This window comes from Crocuta crocuta, unplaced genomic scaffold (genome assembly GCF_008692635.1).
Source record: "Crocuta crocuta isolate KB4526 unplaced genomic scaffold, BGI_CrCroc_1.0 scaffold99, whole genome shotgun sequence".
In the NCBI taxonomy this organism is placed as follows: Eukaryota; Metazoa; Chordata; class Mammalia; order Carnivora; family Hyaenidae; genus Crocuta; species Crocuta crocuta.
This window is the reverse complement of record NW_027551560.1, coordinates 3,596,813-3,610,437: the sequence shown is the minus strand read 5'-3', so window position 1 is coordinate 3,610,437 and position 13,625 is coordinate 3,596,813. Positions and strand designations below refer to the sequence as shown.

Below are 13,625 nucleotides of genomic sequence, written 5' to 3'. Positions count from 1 at the left end.
AGAGAACTAAAATATCTTAGGAAGAATAGAGTCACGTGGGACACAGAGATCTCAGGTAGTTGGGGTCACAGCAGTCTCTAAGCCTTTCTCATCCCTCAGGCAGTTGGAGACTCCAATGTGGATTTCTTGGAGTAGGGCCAAGGGGAGTGAGTGGAGAAGGAACAAGTGAAAATGCCATGATTTTTATAGAAATGGTTTAGCCACGAGAGATCTGCTTTTGAAGATCATAAGGGTGCAGTCTCTTAAATGCCCCTTTTCCTTTTCTATTTTTTTTTTTTTTTAATGTTTAGTTTTGAGAGAGAGTGAATGAGCTGGGGAGGAGCAGAGAGAGGGAGACACAGAATCTGAAGCAGGCTCCAGGCTCCAAGCTGTCAGTGCAGAGCCCGACATGGGGCTCAAACTCCCGACCCGTGAGATCATGACCTGAGCCGAAGTCAGACACTTAACCGACTGAGCCACCCAGGCGCCCCTCTTTCTGTGTTTTGTGTCAGCACCACTGTTTGGAGGGAAGGTGGTATCCAAACCTGTGCCAGGTGGGAAGTTCAAGTGTACAGTTCCACTGTTGTGCAGTCCAACTCTGACCCTCACCTTGCAGCGCAGGGACTCTGGACCCATTAATTGCTAATGCCCTTCCCCTCTGCCAGCCCCGGGGAGGCCATCTTTCTTCTTTCTGTTCCTGTGACTGCTGTAGACACAGCACATGAATAGAACCCAACCATATCTATCCTTTTGCAGCTAGCTGATTTTGCTTTGCACGCTGTCCTCCAGGTTCTCCCATGTTGTGACAGCATATAGCAGTCCTTTTTTCTTTTTTTTTTTCAAGGCCGCATGATATTCCATTAGATGTAGATCCCACATGTTCTGTATTCAGTCTCTCGAAGGTGGCTGGCTTCTAGCTCTTGGTGGTTGTAAATGGCGCTGCTATGAACACGGGGATATGGATATCTTTTAACTATTCTGCTCTGAGTTGTTTTGGCTGTAGAGTTAGAAGTGGGACTGCAGCAGCGATGCTGTGGTCGTCTTTCGTGTCTGCAGCTGAACTTGGGCAAGGCTTTTCTGAGCTGTGCAAATCTGACTCCCTGCTGTGGGAGCCTCCCCTCCTCCCTCACAACTTGCCACTCAGAGCTCTCTTCTTTCCCGCACCTACCAGAGTATCTGCAAACACCCCTCAGGGCGATCTCTCCTGGAGAGATTAATTGTCCAGATACCATCACTGTGACTTCCTTCCTGTTGTGCCAGAAAATGTTCTGTGTCTTCAGAGCTCCCAAAATAAACATGATTCGTTTGGCTCCATTTCGTTTCCGGGAGCACACCCCCATACTACAGAAAGCCCTGTCCAAGCCCAAGAAAGAGTAAAGGATGGACAGAGGTCCGGGAGGAAGCCAGACGCAGGAGGTGGCAGGGCTGTCATCATCCACCATAAGCAGGCCGACAGGTGTGTCCAAGATATGGGCAGCCTGTCCCCTGTGTGTGTGGGGTCTTGCAGACTTCGTTGATTATGATGAGGTAGGACACGTTCACACAGTGGCCCGGTGCACAGCTCTGTGTGTGTGTGCGCAAAACAACACCTTACCTGTGTGATGTGCTCTACCATTTAATATTCTAGTCCCCTCTTTTTCAGGTTTTCCGTTGCTTTTAGCACTGGTACAGCCCGCGAGCCTGGTATCGTGCTGGCGGTTTAGATCCCAATTTGGCAAGCAGTGATCACCAGCTAGCTTTCTGGATCGGGCCTGCTGGAGCATGGGTTTAGGCATTGCCTGTTTGCCGTGAAGAAAGCCTCATGGCCTTGAGTCTCTTATCAGTCTGTGCCTCAGTTTCCTGTCCTTTAAAATGGGATACTCAGGGTGCCTGGGTGGCTCAGTCGGTTAAGCCTCCGACTTTGGCTCAGGTCATGATCTCAGGGTTCGTTGGGTTCAAGCCCTGAGTCGGGCTCTGTGCTAACAGCTAGCTCAGAGCCTGGAGCCTGTTTCAGATTCTGTATCTCCCTCTCTCTCTGACCCTCCCCTGCTCCTGCTCTCTCCCTCTTTCTTAGAAATAATAAAACATTAAAAAAAGTTAAAAAATAAAATGGGATCCCTTAGAACCTGGTGTGGAGAGTAAGTGAACGGGTAGATGAGGAGAAGGGTGCCTGGTGAAAGTGGTCAGCCGCTCTCACTCGAGGGTCGCGTGTTACATTACACTCCTCACTCCTTCCCTCACTGTGTCCTCAGTTTTCACTGTTCTCCTGAGCCCTGTGTGGTTCTTCCTCCTCCTCCGTTTTCAGCCTTCCCAGTTTGCTGTACCCTCCTGTGAACCCTCTTTCCTGTCCACCCCCCCACCATCCCTTCCTCTCCTCTGCTAGTTCAGGGTGTGGTCTGACCTGTGGCTGCACCTGGGTTTCCCCAGAGAAAGTCCGGAGACCGTGGAGGGGAGCACGTCCTGGAGTCCAAGTCGAGCAGGAGTATCCATTTACCCCTTGCTCTGGTTACAGGCTCTTGTTCACAAAGCAAACCTGCCAACATGTGAACTCCTTTTTGGGCTGCAGAAGTATCTGAGTGCCCATCCAGAGGGCTTGCTGGGTCGCTCCCAACAGCTGCTGGGAGGTGGGGGCAGGGGTGGGGGGGGGCACTGCTCCCTTTTTTTCCAGTAGGGACATCTTATCAAGGCTCTTCTAAGTTTTTAGGTTGTGGGTGTTTGATTTTGTGTTTATCTTCCTTGCAGGCGGTTTTGGTGAATAATATCACCACAGGTGAGAAGCTCATCAGAACCCTGCAAGGTGAGTTCTAATCCCCTCTTTAACACCAGACATTAGATCTTTTAGGAAAAGCCCACCTTCCCTCTTGTTCCTCTGTAGCCAGTGGCTCCCATTCTAATCTAATGATGGATAAGATCACAAGTAACCAAGTAATCTGGTTTTTTGTTTTGTTTTGTTTTTAATGTTTATTTTTGAGAGTGAGTGAGTGTGGGGGAGGGGCAGAATGAGAGGGTACAGAGGATCCAAAGCAGGTTCTGAGCTGACAGCAGAGAGCCCAAGGTGGGGTTCAAACTCATGGACTGTGAGCTCATGACCGGAGCCAAAGTCAGACACTTAAGTGACTGAGCCACCCAGGTGCCTCAAATTGAGTAATGTTTGGTGTACTCTTTTTGCTAAACTATAGTTCCTTAAAGAGCTTTTCCTTTCAAAAATGTTGAACACATTACAAGGTGTTACTGTTGTAGGATTTTTTTTTTTTTTACCTCAATACCTGGAGTTCTTTGTCTCCCCACTTTGAAGAGGTGGACACAAAATAAAATGAGCAGCAGGCAAAAGTTTATTAGAGCATAAAATTAGAAAGGAAGAGTAGTAGTAGGAAAGCTGTCTTCACGGAGAGGGGACATTTGAAAGTGAGTGCCTGAGGACTGATGCAAGGATGCTTGTTTAATAAGGTTCTGGTTAGCCCTCCCCTTCCTGACCCCTTGTTCCTTCTCAGGTCCTACCCTTACTGGCTGGATAGCTCTAGGGCTGGTCCATTCCTGACTGGCTCGTTTCCATCATGTGAGGGGTGGTCTATGGCCAGGCCGTTCCTTGTGGGTCATATGTCTTATGGTCTACCTGTTTTTAGTTAGGTCTTTTGTCAAATTCCTGAGGGGAACCTGTGGGGGAGTAGGTGGTGTCTGTTACATTCCTAAGAGGAACTTTATGCCCAAGGGGCTTTGCTGTCATATACTCCCAGCAGTGTTCCAAAATACAGGTCTTTTCCCCCACCCAGGGACCTCAGGTGCTAACTTTTACCTCTCTGTATAATATTAAGTACGGAAGAATTCAGATTCTCACTTTTTGATAGGTTGAGAAGGTCACCTTTCATATGTCATGTGATATATATAACATACATATATGGCATATATAGGATTTTTTTCAGTGGGGCCGCCCCCAATTCAGAGTTTCTTTAAGAAGATTGTAAAAATTATCCAGCCCAACTTAATTCCATTTCTTTGCTGCCCTGATTCAGCTTGGCACTCAAGGCTGGGTTTCTGTCAGGCCCAATGAAGCAGCAGTGGGGGCAGTAGTGGGTGAGCCCCTCTGTGCTCGGCTCTCCCTTCTGCTGGGACTGGAGTGCTTACAGCCCGGATGGCCCTGGAGAATGGGAAATCATGGAGCACTGGTCCCCTCGAGGGCTGACCTTTGCAGGGGGTAGGAGACTACTCCCATCCCCCTGACCCTCAGTTCTGCCTCTGGGATGCAAAGGTTCGTCTGCAGCCACAGTATCCAGAGTGGTGGCCAAGAACCGTGTGGCCAGCGCGCACTTGAAATGTGGCTCATGGGAAGGAACTAGAATTGACATTTTTGTTTAATTTTCAGTAAGTTTAAAACTGAAACTTGACTCCATTATTGAGAACACTGTTTTTGGGTCTACTTTTTAAGGGTAAATTTTGTGAAAGCTAACTTCACATCCAGAATTCCCAGGGTGGATTTAACGTCTGCATGGAGACATGCTATGATTGTCCAGCACATAGCGTGAGGGAGAGAATATAAAATATTCATAATTTTTTATATCCATTCTGTGTTGGCATGATAATGTTGCATAGCTGTCGAGTTAAATCAGGTGTTTTGTTAAAGTTCATACTACACTTGGTTTAGTTCTTAAAAATGTGGTTTACCGACGTGGCTTACATTGTAGTTCGGGGCATTGCACAGGGTGGGGCTAGAATCCTAGTTCTGACTCTGGTTCTAAGGATCTGAGGAGGAGAGACGCAGGGTCACACGGAGTTCCGTGGGTCACCTGACTGCCGGGGCCTTTGCAGAGTCGCCTCGTCTTGTCTGGCCTTTCCAGATTCATCCGTGTTCTGGATGTCAGTATTTTTTTTTTTTTTTAATTTCTAGGAGAGAGAGAGAGAGAGACCGCGTGAGCAGGGGAGGGTCAGAGAGAGAGGGAGTCACAGACTGAAACAGGCTCCAGGCTCTGAGCTGGCAGTCAGCACAGAGCCCGATGCGGGGCTCGAACCCGTGAACCGCGAGATCATGACCTAAGCGAAAGTCGGACGCTTAACCGACTAAGCCACCCAGGCGCCCCAGGAATTTTTTTTTAAAGTGAGGTTTACTGAGGTGTGATTTACTCAGTAAAGTGTACCCTTTGAAGGTACACTTGACCACCAGAGTTGAGACCAGGCCCTGTCCCTCTAGGAGGTGCCCCCCAACCCTTCGTAGTCAGTCCCCTGCCTCAGCCTCAGGCATCCACTGTGGCTCTGCAGCCGTACAGTTTTAAGTCTTTGAGCATGTTCTGGAAATGCTTGCAAGACTGATCCTTGTTGCAGTGTGTTTCAGCATTTCATGGAATCCTTTGCTTTTATTTAATTTTATTCTCCCCCGCGGAGAGCCATGTAGATACGGAGGGATGAGGACAGACTTCCAGGATGCCGGTGTGCATCGAGGGCTGCGGCCCGGGCCCCGGTGGTGGCCATCTGGCCACTCTGCTATCACCTCCATGGCAGCTTCCCTTTCCTGCCCAGACTGGTGCTTTGTCAGGTGCTTTTTTTTTCTGCAAGGCTTTTAGGAGCCGAAGGGCAGGGCAGCAGGGATGGACTGGTGCGTTTCCTCAAGGAGAGCTGCTGTGTCCCAGATGGGGTCCGGATGCTTAGAGGAGTCACTGGCCTGGCGGAGTCACAGGAGGGGCCTCTGGTGGGGGGGTCTGGTGGCCGAGGTCGGGGTTCGCCATGAGGGGCTCCCTCTCTGAGCACATGTCGAAATCAGTGTTTCACAGGCTGAATGAGTCTGCCAGGGACACAGTGACATGTGTCACCTTGTGGGACAGCTCAGGGTTTAGGATGTCCAAGACAGAAACAAGTGAATAGAGCCCCCTGATGCATTTGAAGGGTCAGAGGTCCAGAAGGAGACTTAAGTGAGAGGTTTGGAAAGAAATGGAGGTGCAGCTTCGGGTTGGGTTGCTGATTTCCAGGGCTCCTCCATGGTTCTGGAATGTCCTCAACCTCTCTCCTTCTTCCCTACTGTCCCGTGTGCCACCGCCCGCTGTGTTCCCATGCATCCGCTGTTGTCACGCCGGCTGTGCCTGTGACCTGCACGATTCTGGGTGCTCCTCTTGGCTCAGACCAGTTGAAGGCCCTGCAGAAGAATTACGGCAGGCTGCAGCAGGATGTGCTCCAGTTTCAGAGGAACCAGACCAACCTGGAGAGGAAGTTCTCCTACGACCTGTGAGTGTGTCTGCACGTCTAGTGTGCACCCCCCGGGGGCTGGTGTGTTCTGTGCAAGGGGGCGGGCGGTGGCCATAAGCTAGGCTCCCCCTTCCTGCATTCGGACTCTGTGGGAGGTCCAGTCCTTCCAGGGGTGTCCGTTAGAACAGTGTACCTTATTATGTACGTGTGGGCAGTGCCTCAGAAAGCTGTGGATAAACCGGTGGTTCCTAATACAAAGTAAGCAAGGGGGAGGTGCTCCTTAGCAGGAAATGACTTTATCAACACACTTTTTTTTTTACATAAAATATTTTTAAAAATGTTTATTTTAAGAGAGAAAAATCACGAGTGGGGGAGGGGGAGAGAGAGGGAGAGAGGGAGAGAGAGAATCCCAAGCAGGCATGGGGCTTGAACCTGCAAACCATGAGATCAGGACCTGAGCTGAAACCAGGAGCCGGCTTCACCGACTGAGCCTCCCAGGCACCCGCTTATCAGCAGACTTTGTAAAGTTACATAAAGTTTGAAAGTGCAGGAGTACTGATGGTTAAGTCAACAATCGAAAGCTTTTAAAAACATTTTCCTGACGTGCTCAGATGTGCCCCACGTCCATCTCCTAGACTGACTGGCACTTTGGTGTAATAATTGCTGATTTATTTCTGGGTGTTGGCATTGTGGGTGTTCTGTTTCTTTGAAAAGACTTCAGTGTCTTTCCATATTTCTGGAGTGAGAATGGAGTACTTTTATTTTTCAGCTTTACTGAGATATGACTGACAAATAATCATTATGTAGATGTAAGGAATGAAGTGTGATCTTTTGATATGCCTGTACCTTGTGAAATGGTGTCCCCGATCAAGCTAGTTAACTATTCCTAATCCTTCTGTGTGTGTGGTGAGAACACTTACAGTCCACGCTCTCGGCAGGTTCCAGGTTCCAGCATGGTATTACTAACCCCAGCCACCATGCTATCCATTCTGTCTCCAGTTACGATAGTCTGCTCTAAGCACATGGTCCGTTGCATTAAAAAACCCTATACTTCTACTTCTCGGAGTATTTTTATGATCAAAATGTAATGATAAACTTCTAAAAAGTTAGCTAGACCCCATAGTAGGATAGTATAAAGCAACTTAGGGACTGGAGAGTAAGTTGTTGTCTGTGTATTTTTTCCCCATAAAGGCAGAATAATTCCCGCGCAGGGAATCTGGGATTCACAGGCACCAGCCACATAGGAGCCCGGTCCTCTTTTCCATTTGCTGACTTCTCCCTAATCCTTGTCCGAGGTCATACAATTTCTCATGTAATGGTAGTCACCAGTAACATTTTAAAATCATTTTTTCCACGTACTTGCATTAGGTATAAATAAAAGTCCATACTGCTCCAAAATGTCATATCATTAAAAATGGCTGGTTAATATTCTACAATATCCCTGCTTCTCACTCCGGCACCTGTGGCAGACATCACTAAGCAATCACTGTACTTGATCCACATACTGGCTCACAAGCAGGCTGTCTCCCAAGAGCACTGAGGGTTGCTTTCTCACATGAACTGCGTGTCATCTCATTTCCACGCCATGAGGAAATAGTTTGCAAAAGCCACTGCTGGAATGCAACGGCAGCAGTCTGATGATCCATGTCCGGGATGATAGGGTCACATGCCTCGATAGAGCCCTGTATTGTGTACATTCCATTTACAATGACTCCACCCGTTAGAATAATCACTGGTAGCCAAGTCCTGTGTGGCTGTCTTTTTAGTTCTGGTTAATGACTGAATGTTTACTACACGTGTGGAAGAGCAAACTAACCCAAAGCCTTCAGGAAGTTAACACTTTCACAGTCCACGTGATCTGCGTCTTAGAATTGGACCTTCATCTGAGCTTGTTCCCTTAATGCTGTTGAGCTGAATGTGGAAAGCTGAGCCTCATCCACAAGGCTGGGAGAGAGGCTCTTTGAACTTGATTTTTGCAGGGCTGAGAGCAGGTGAAAACAGTACAGTATTTCTCGTTGGTAGGTTTTTTTTTTTTTTTTAATGTTTTATTTATTTCTAGGAGAGAGAGAGAGAGACAGCATGAGCAGGGGAGGGTCAGAGAGAGAGGAAGACACAGACTCTGAAACAGGCTCCAGGCTCTGAGCTGGCAGTCAGCACAGAGCCCGACGCGGGGCTCGAACCCACGAACCGTGAGATCATGACCTAAGCGAAAGTCGGACGCTTAACCGACTAAGCCACCCAGGCGCCCCTCGTTGGTAGGTTTTTAAAGGTTGAGGAATGGCTGTGCACCTGTTCATTTGCTTCTGAGATATTGTCTCGTAACAGTGAATTGGAATGGTTAGTACTTTGAGGATCGAGATATCTCTCTTCGTGTTCTCTGTGTTTACGCTACTTTGTTACTGGTCTACCACCTGTGACTTGTGTGTTTGTAAGGATTTTATTTAAAATGAGTTTTTCAACATGTCTTCTCTTGTTCTTCAAGCTCTCCAAGGTCAGGAAGTCTTTCATTGTTTCTGCCTGATGCCATTCTCTCCATGTGGATCATTGAGACCCACTAAGTCCTTTGAATTGAAGGGCACATTACAGGAGTTCTGGGTTGAGTGCACCCATACCTGGCTCTGAAAGGCCTGTGACTCAGCAATGGCACAGAGCCAGGAAACCCCAAGTCTGGCTTCTGGGTTCAGCTTCATTACTCCCTCTCCTCTGACTCTGGTCAGTGTCAGACATTCATGTCACATCCCACTTCCCTTCCTTCCTTACCTCCCACCTCCTTACTTCCTTACTTCCCTGTACAGGTGGGTAATTCTCCCATCACTTTTCAACCCTGACACACAAGATACTCTGAAAATAAATCCTAGGCAGAAAGCTACAGTGATGCTTCAGAATATTTTAGCTAAATGGGGGCTCAGTCTGAATTAGATTAGATGCTCCAACAACAATTCTCAGACACCAGCTGGGTGGGTGTCCTGCTCAGTTCATTTTTATTTTTTAAAAATAAATCTTCAATTTTGGAATAGTTTTAGGCTACAGAGTTGTCACAGAGAGTTCCTATAAACTGCAGACCCATTTTCCTCTACTGTTAACACTTTTACATGGATGTGGTGTATTTGTCACGATCAATCAACCAATGTGGATACGTTATTATTAACTAAAGTTCATACTTTATCTGTGTTTCCTCAGTTTATCCCTAATGTCATTTTTCTTTTCCAGGACCCTACATTNGTAGTAGTCCATCATATAGATAAACCACATCTTCTTGATCCATTCGTTGATGGACACTTAGGCTCTTGCCACGTTTTGGCTATTGTGGAGAGTGCTGCTATGAACATTGTAGGACTCCGCATTACACTTACTCATCCTATTTCCTTAGAGTCCTCTTGGCTATGACTTCTCAGACTTACTGTTTATAATCTTGATAGGAATACTGGTCAGGTATTTTGTAGAATGTTTTCCATTTGGGATTTATTTGGTGTGTTTTTTTTCCTGATTAAACTGGGGCAGCACATTTCCAGAAGGAAGGCCACAGAGGTAAAGTGCCACTTCCATCAGCCCAGTATCAAGGGTACCAGCTGTCCACAGGGCTTCTCACTCTTGTTAATCTTTACCTTATCGACGTAGGGTTTATCAGGCTTCTTCATAAACTTACTCTTATTTCTTCCTCTGTGCTTTTTTCTTAGGAAGTCAGTGTGCGTAGCCTACACTTCAAGATTGGGGAGTTACGCTCCATTTCCCTAAGGGCAGGGTGTCTACATAAGCGATTTGAAATTTTCCTGCACAGGAGGTCTGGCTCTTCTTCCTACATATCTAATTATTTATATCAGTGTGGACTTAGGAATATCTATTTTATACCTTGGGTTGTAAGCCACTACTATTTTATTTATTTTTTGGTCACATTGTTCCTGCTTTGGTCTTAACCCCGGCATTGTGCCCCCACCCCCTTTTTGAGCACTCCGTGACACTCTGGCACCAGAAGATGCTCCAGGCTCATCTCCTGTGTCTCCTAGAATTACCCAATCAACCATTTCTCTAAGGAGCCCTTGGTTGTTTTAAGTGGTGGTGTAAAGGAGCCAAGGTCTGGGGCCTGGGTGTGTTTGTTGCTGCTAGGGTGTCATCGTTTCTGGGCCCTATCAGCTACAGAGTAGAGAGACCTACTGTGTGTGTGTGTGTGTGTGTGTGTGTGTACTAACCTGTGTTACATGCAGACATTGATAAATATTTCTGTATGTTTCCAGCTGTATTCATATTAAACCAAGCATGAATTCCTGCCAGTGTCTCCAATTCTAATCCTTTATGTTCTCAACTTTGGACTGTTGTGCAATCATTAATATTTTTGTGGTTCAAAATATTTTTGAAACTGGCCATGGCAAAGACTGTCCATTCCTTCTCCAAATATATTGTCTTTTTATCCCCCCCGTGTAATTCTGCATTCCTAACCCTCCTTGTAGTTAAGTATGGCCCAGTGACTACGTTCTGGCCAGTGGGGAAAGGGAGGGGTAGTGTGGGATTATAGGAAGGCTTCTGAAGGTGAGGACAGCCCACCACACCCCCCTCTCCTTTCCTTTTCCTCTTTGTTTCTTCCTGCTGCCTGGGACTAACACAAGATGGCTTGACCACTGCGGCCATCCTGGATAATGAGGCTGGAAACCAATGCTAGCATATTGAAGCAGAAAGAGGAGCCCATATCCCTGATGACTCAAGAGTTGCACCCCTGGCCCTGGACTGCCTACATAAGGCTTTCATTGAGGAAGAAGCAGATTGCTATCATTTGACCTTTGTGTTTTCACCCAGCCAAACCTGATATGCTAACTTACCTACTTTTTGAAAGTGCTTTTAGATGCTGTTTCTTAAGGATTCATGAAAATGACCTAGTTTATCTATTAGCCAAAAACAGACTTCTTAGGGAAGGTCATTAAGAATGGAGTTCTAAAAAATGGGGAATAGAGAGTGGAAATTAGGACTTGTTCTAGAAAAGACAGAGAAATGGGGAACTCAGAGTGGTCTGGGCAAGACTGACTGTATCCTGTGGTTACGGAGTGAGTGAATAAGAGTGATATCTTGGGGATAGAGTGATTAGTTATGTGGGCCTTGCTGGGAAAGTCTTTTTCTTCTTCCCAGATTTTGACAACATGAATGTTAGACTTTTGTTATCGTCATACAAATCCCCCAAGCAGTTTTGTTTTGTTCTGTTTTTTGTTTTTTTTTTCAATCTTTTTTCTTTTTGTTGTTTAGATTGGGTAATATCTATTGTTCTGTCTTCTGGTTCATGGATTCTTTCCTCCATTCTGCTATTTTCATTCATTCATTCAGCTCTTTAATTTTGGGTATTGTTTTTTTTTTTTTTTTTTTGACTGAGAGAGAGAGAACACAAGCAGGGGAGGGCAGAGGTGGAGAGACAGAGAAAATCTTAAGCAGGCTCCTTGCCCAGTGTGGAAGCCAACTCATGATGGTGAGATCATGACCTGAACTGAAATTGGGAGCCTGATGCTCAACCAGCTGAGCCACCCAGGTGCCCCAGTTATTGCATTTTTCACTTCAGAGGTTTCTGTCTGATTCTTCTTTACATCTTCTGTTTCTTTGCTTCTGTTTCTTTGCTTAGACTGAGTGATTTCTCAGTTGGAAAGGCCAGGACTCTCTCGGACACCCTCCGACACCTCCCCATGGGAAGAGGATGCATTCCTGTCAGGGGTGGGTGGAAACACAGGTTTCCCATTTGCTCTCCACTGATGCCACTGTGGTGTTCTGTGGATCCGAGTCCCTAGCCAGTCTGCCTTCTTCTCTCTACTGTTCAGGCCTCTTGTTTGTTTCAAACACAATGCCCAGGGTTTTTAGTTATGCTTAACGGGAGGAATAGGGAAAAATACATCTATTCCATCTTCCCAGAAGCGGAAGTCCAGTTGGGTTTTGACACTGTCCAGAGTTAGAACAAACCCCACAGGTAAAGGGGCTTTGGTCCCAAGACTCTCCCCTCTTCACATGACACCCACAAGTTCTGGGTGTCCCTAGGCCACCTGAACTCTACTTTGGGTACCTGCTCAGAGTTGATAATTCTCTAGAATGACTCACAGATGTCAAGCATGTGCTATACTTACAACTGCAGTTTTATTATAATGGATGTAACTCAGGAACAGCTATATGGTAGAGACGTGGCTTTAGGGCATTTGTGGGGGAGACAGCTCCTTTCCTAGCAGAGTTGGGGTGCTGCCTTTCTAGTACATTGATATGTTCACCAGCTGGGAAGCTTGCCATGCCTCATCACCCGGAGATTTTATTATGTAGGCATGGTTGATTAAATCATTGGTCGCATGCTTGAACTGCATCTCTACTTTCCCCATTCCCTGGAGGATGGGGGTGGGCTGAAAGTCCAACCCTGTAATCATGGGATTGTTTCCACTGGCCACCAGTCCCCATCCTAAGGCTTCATGAACCAGAAAATTAGCATAATCTGAGGTCTGGTCCAAAGGGACTCCCTTTGACTAACGGAAGACTCTCCCATTCCAAGGGCTTTTAGGCGCTCTGAGCTAATAGGTGGGGACAAGACCAAATATATACCTCAGATTGTATATATATATTTTAATTTTACCTTTTTTTTATTTTAGAGAGAGCATGAGTTGGGGAGAGGGGCAGAGAGAGAGAGAGAATGAATGAATATGAATGAATGAGGATATCCCAAGCAGGCTCCACACTCAACATGGAGCCCAGTGTGGGACTTGATGCCATGACCCTGGAATCATGACATGAACTGAAATCAAGAGTCGGACACCCAACCAGCTGAGCCATCCAGGCGCTGCAACACACATTGTATATTTAAAAACACTTTTTCTAACCAGTAAAATTCACCTGTTTTAGAACAATGTGACACAGTTTTAGTAAGTTTCAGTCAACTAGGTTTCTTGCCATTTAATAATTGAAACACACATGTTGCCCTGCCTTATGTACCCTCTTGAGATACAGAGCTGGAAGCAGGAAGACAATGAGCTGTGTCTCTTATTGACACAGTGGATTCCATGATCATGGCAGGAAGCACTTGGTGTATAGACACATCCCTAAATATTTGTCTTTTCTCTTGCTTTCTTTCACCAAAGGAGCCAGTGCATCAATCAGATGAAAGAGGTGAAGGAGCAGTGTGAGGAGCGAATAGAGGAAGTCACCAAAAAGGGAAATGAAGCTGTCGCTTCCAGGGACCTGAATGAAAAAAAGGACCAAGGCCAGCAGGTAATCCTGGGTTTTCTCTGTGCAGGATTTCCGAAAGACATTCCTTCCCTCAGTTCAGGTGTTCTGTTCCCTTCTCTGCTGTCTGGTTTGCTCTCACCTCTGCTGCCCCTAGTGGATTTGGTTCCCTGAGACACCCCAGCCTGGCCCCTGGACACTGGGAGTCTGACTGGGTATGCTGGGCTCTGGCCCCGGCCCTGTGATCAGGGCTTTACCAAGGTCACTTCATTTTAAGCCCACAGTTTCCCTGGGAGACAGTTGGGGTTGTTCTGGTTTTGAAGGCCCCGAGG

General features: G+C 46.8%; 1 protein-coding gene across 4 annotated transcripts in view; it reads left to right on the top strand.

Annotated features, from left to right (window-relative positions):
- The window catches only part of GOLM1 (golgi membrane protein 1), a 49,942-nt gene that overhangs the window by 24,375 nt on the left and 11,942 nt on the right, over positions 1 to 13,625 (top strand). For all 4 annotated transcript variants that reach the window (XM_077749564.1, XM_077749562.1, XM_077749561.1 and 1 more), the window contains 3 exons: positions 2,701 to 2,755; positions 6,063 to 6,165; positions 13,209 to 13,338. In XM_077749564.1, the coding sequence (XP_077605690.1) occupies positions 2,701 to 2,755; positions 6,063 to 6,165; positions 13,209 to 13,338 (288 nt within the window). The remainder of the gene's footprint in view (positions 1 to 2,700; positions 2,756 to 6,062; positions 6,166 to 13,208; positions 13,339 to 13,625) is intronic.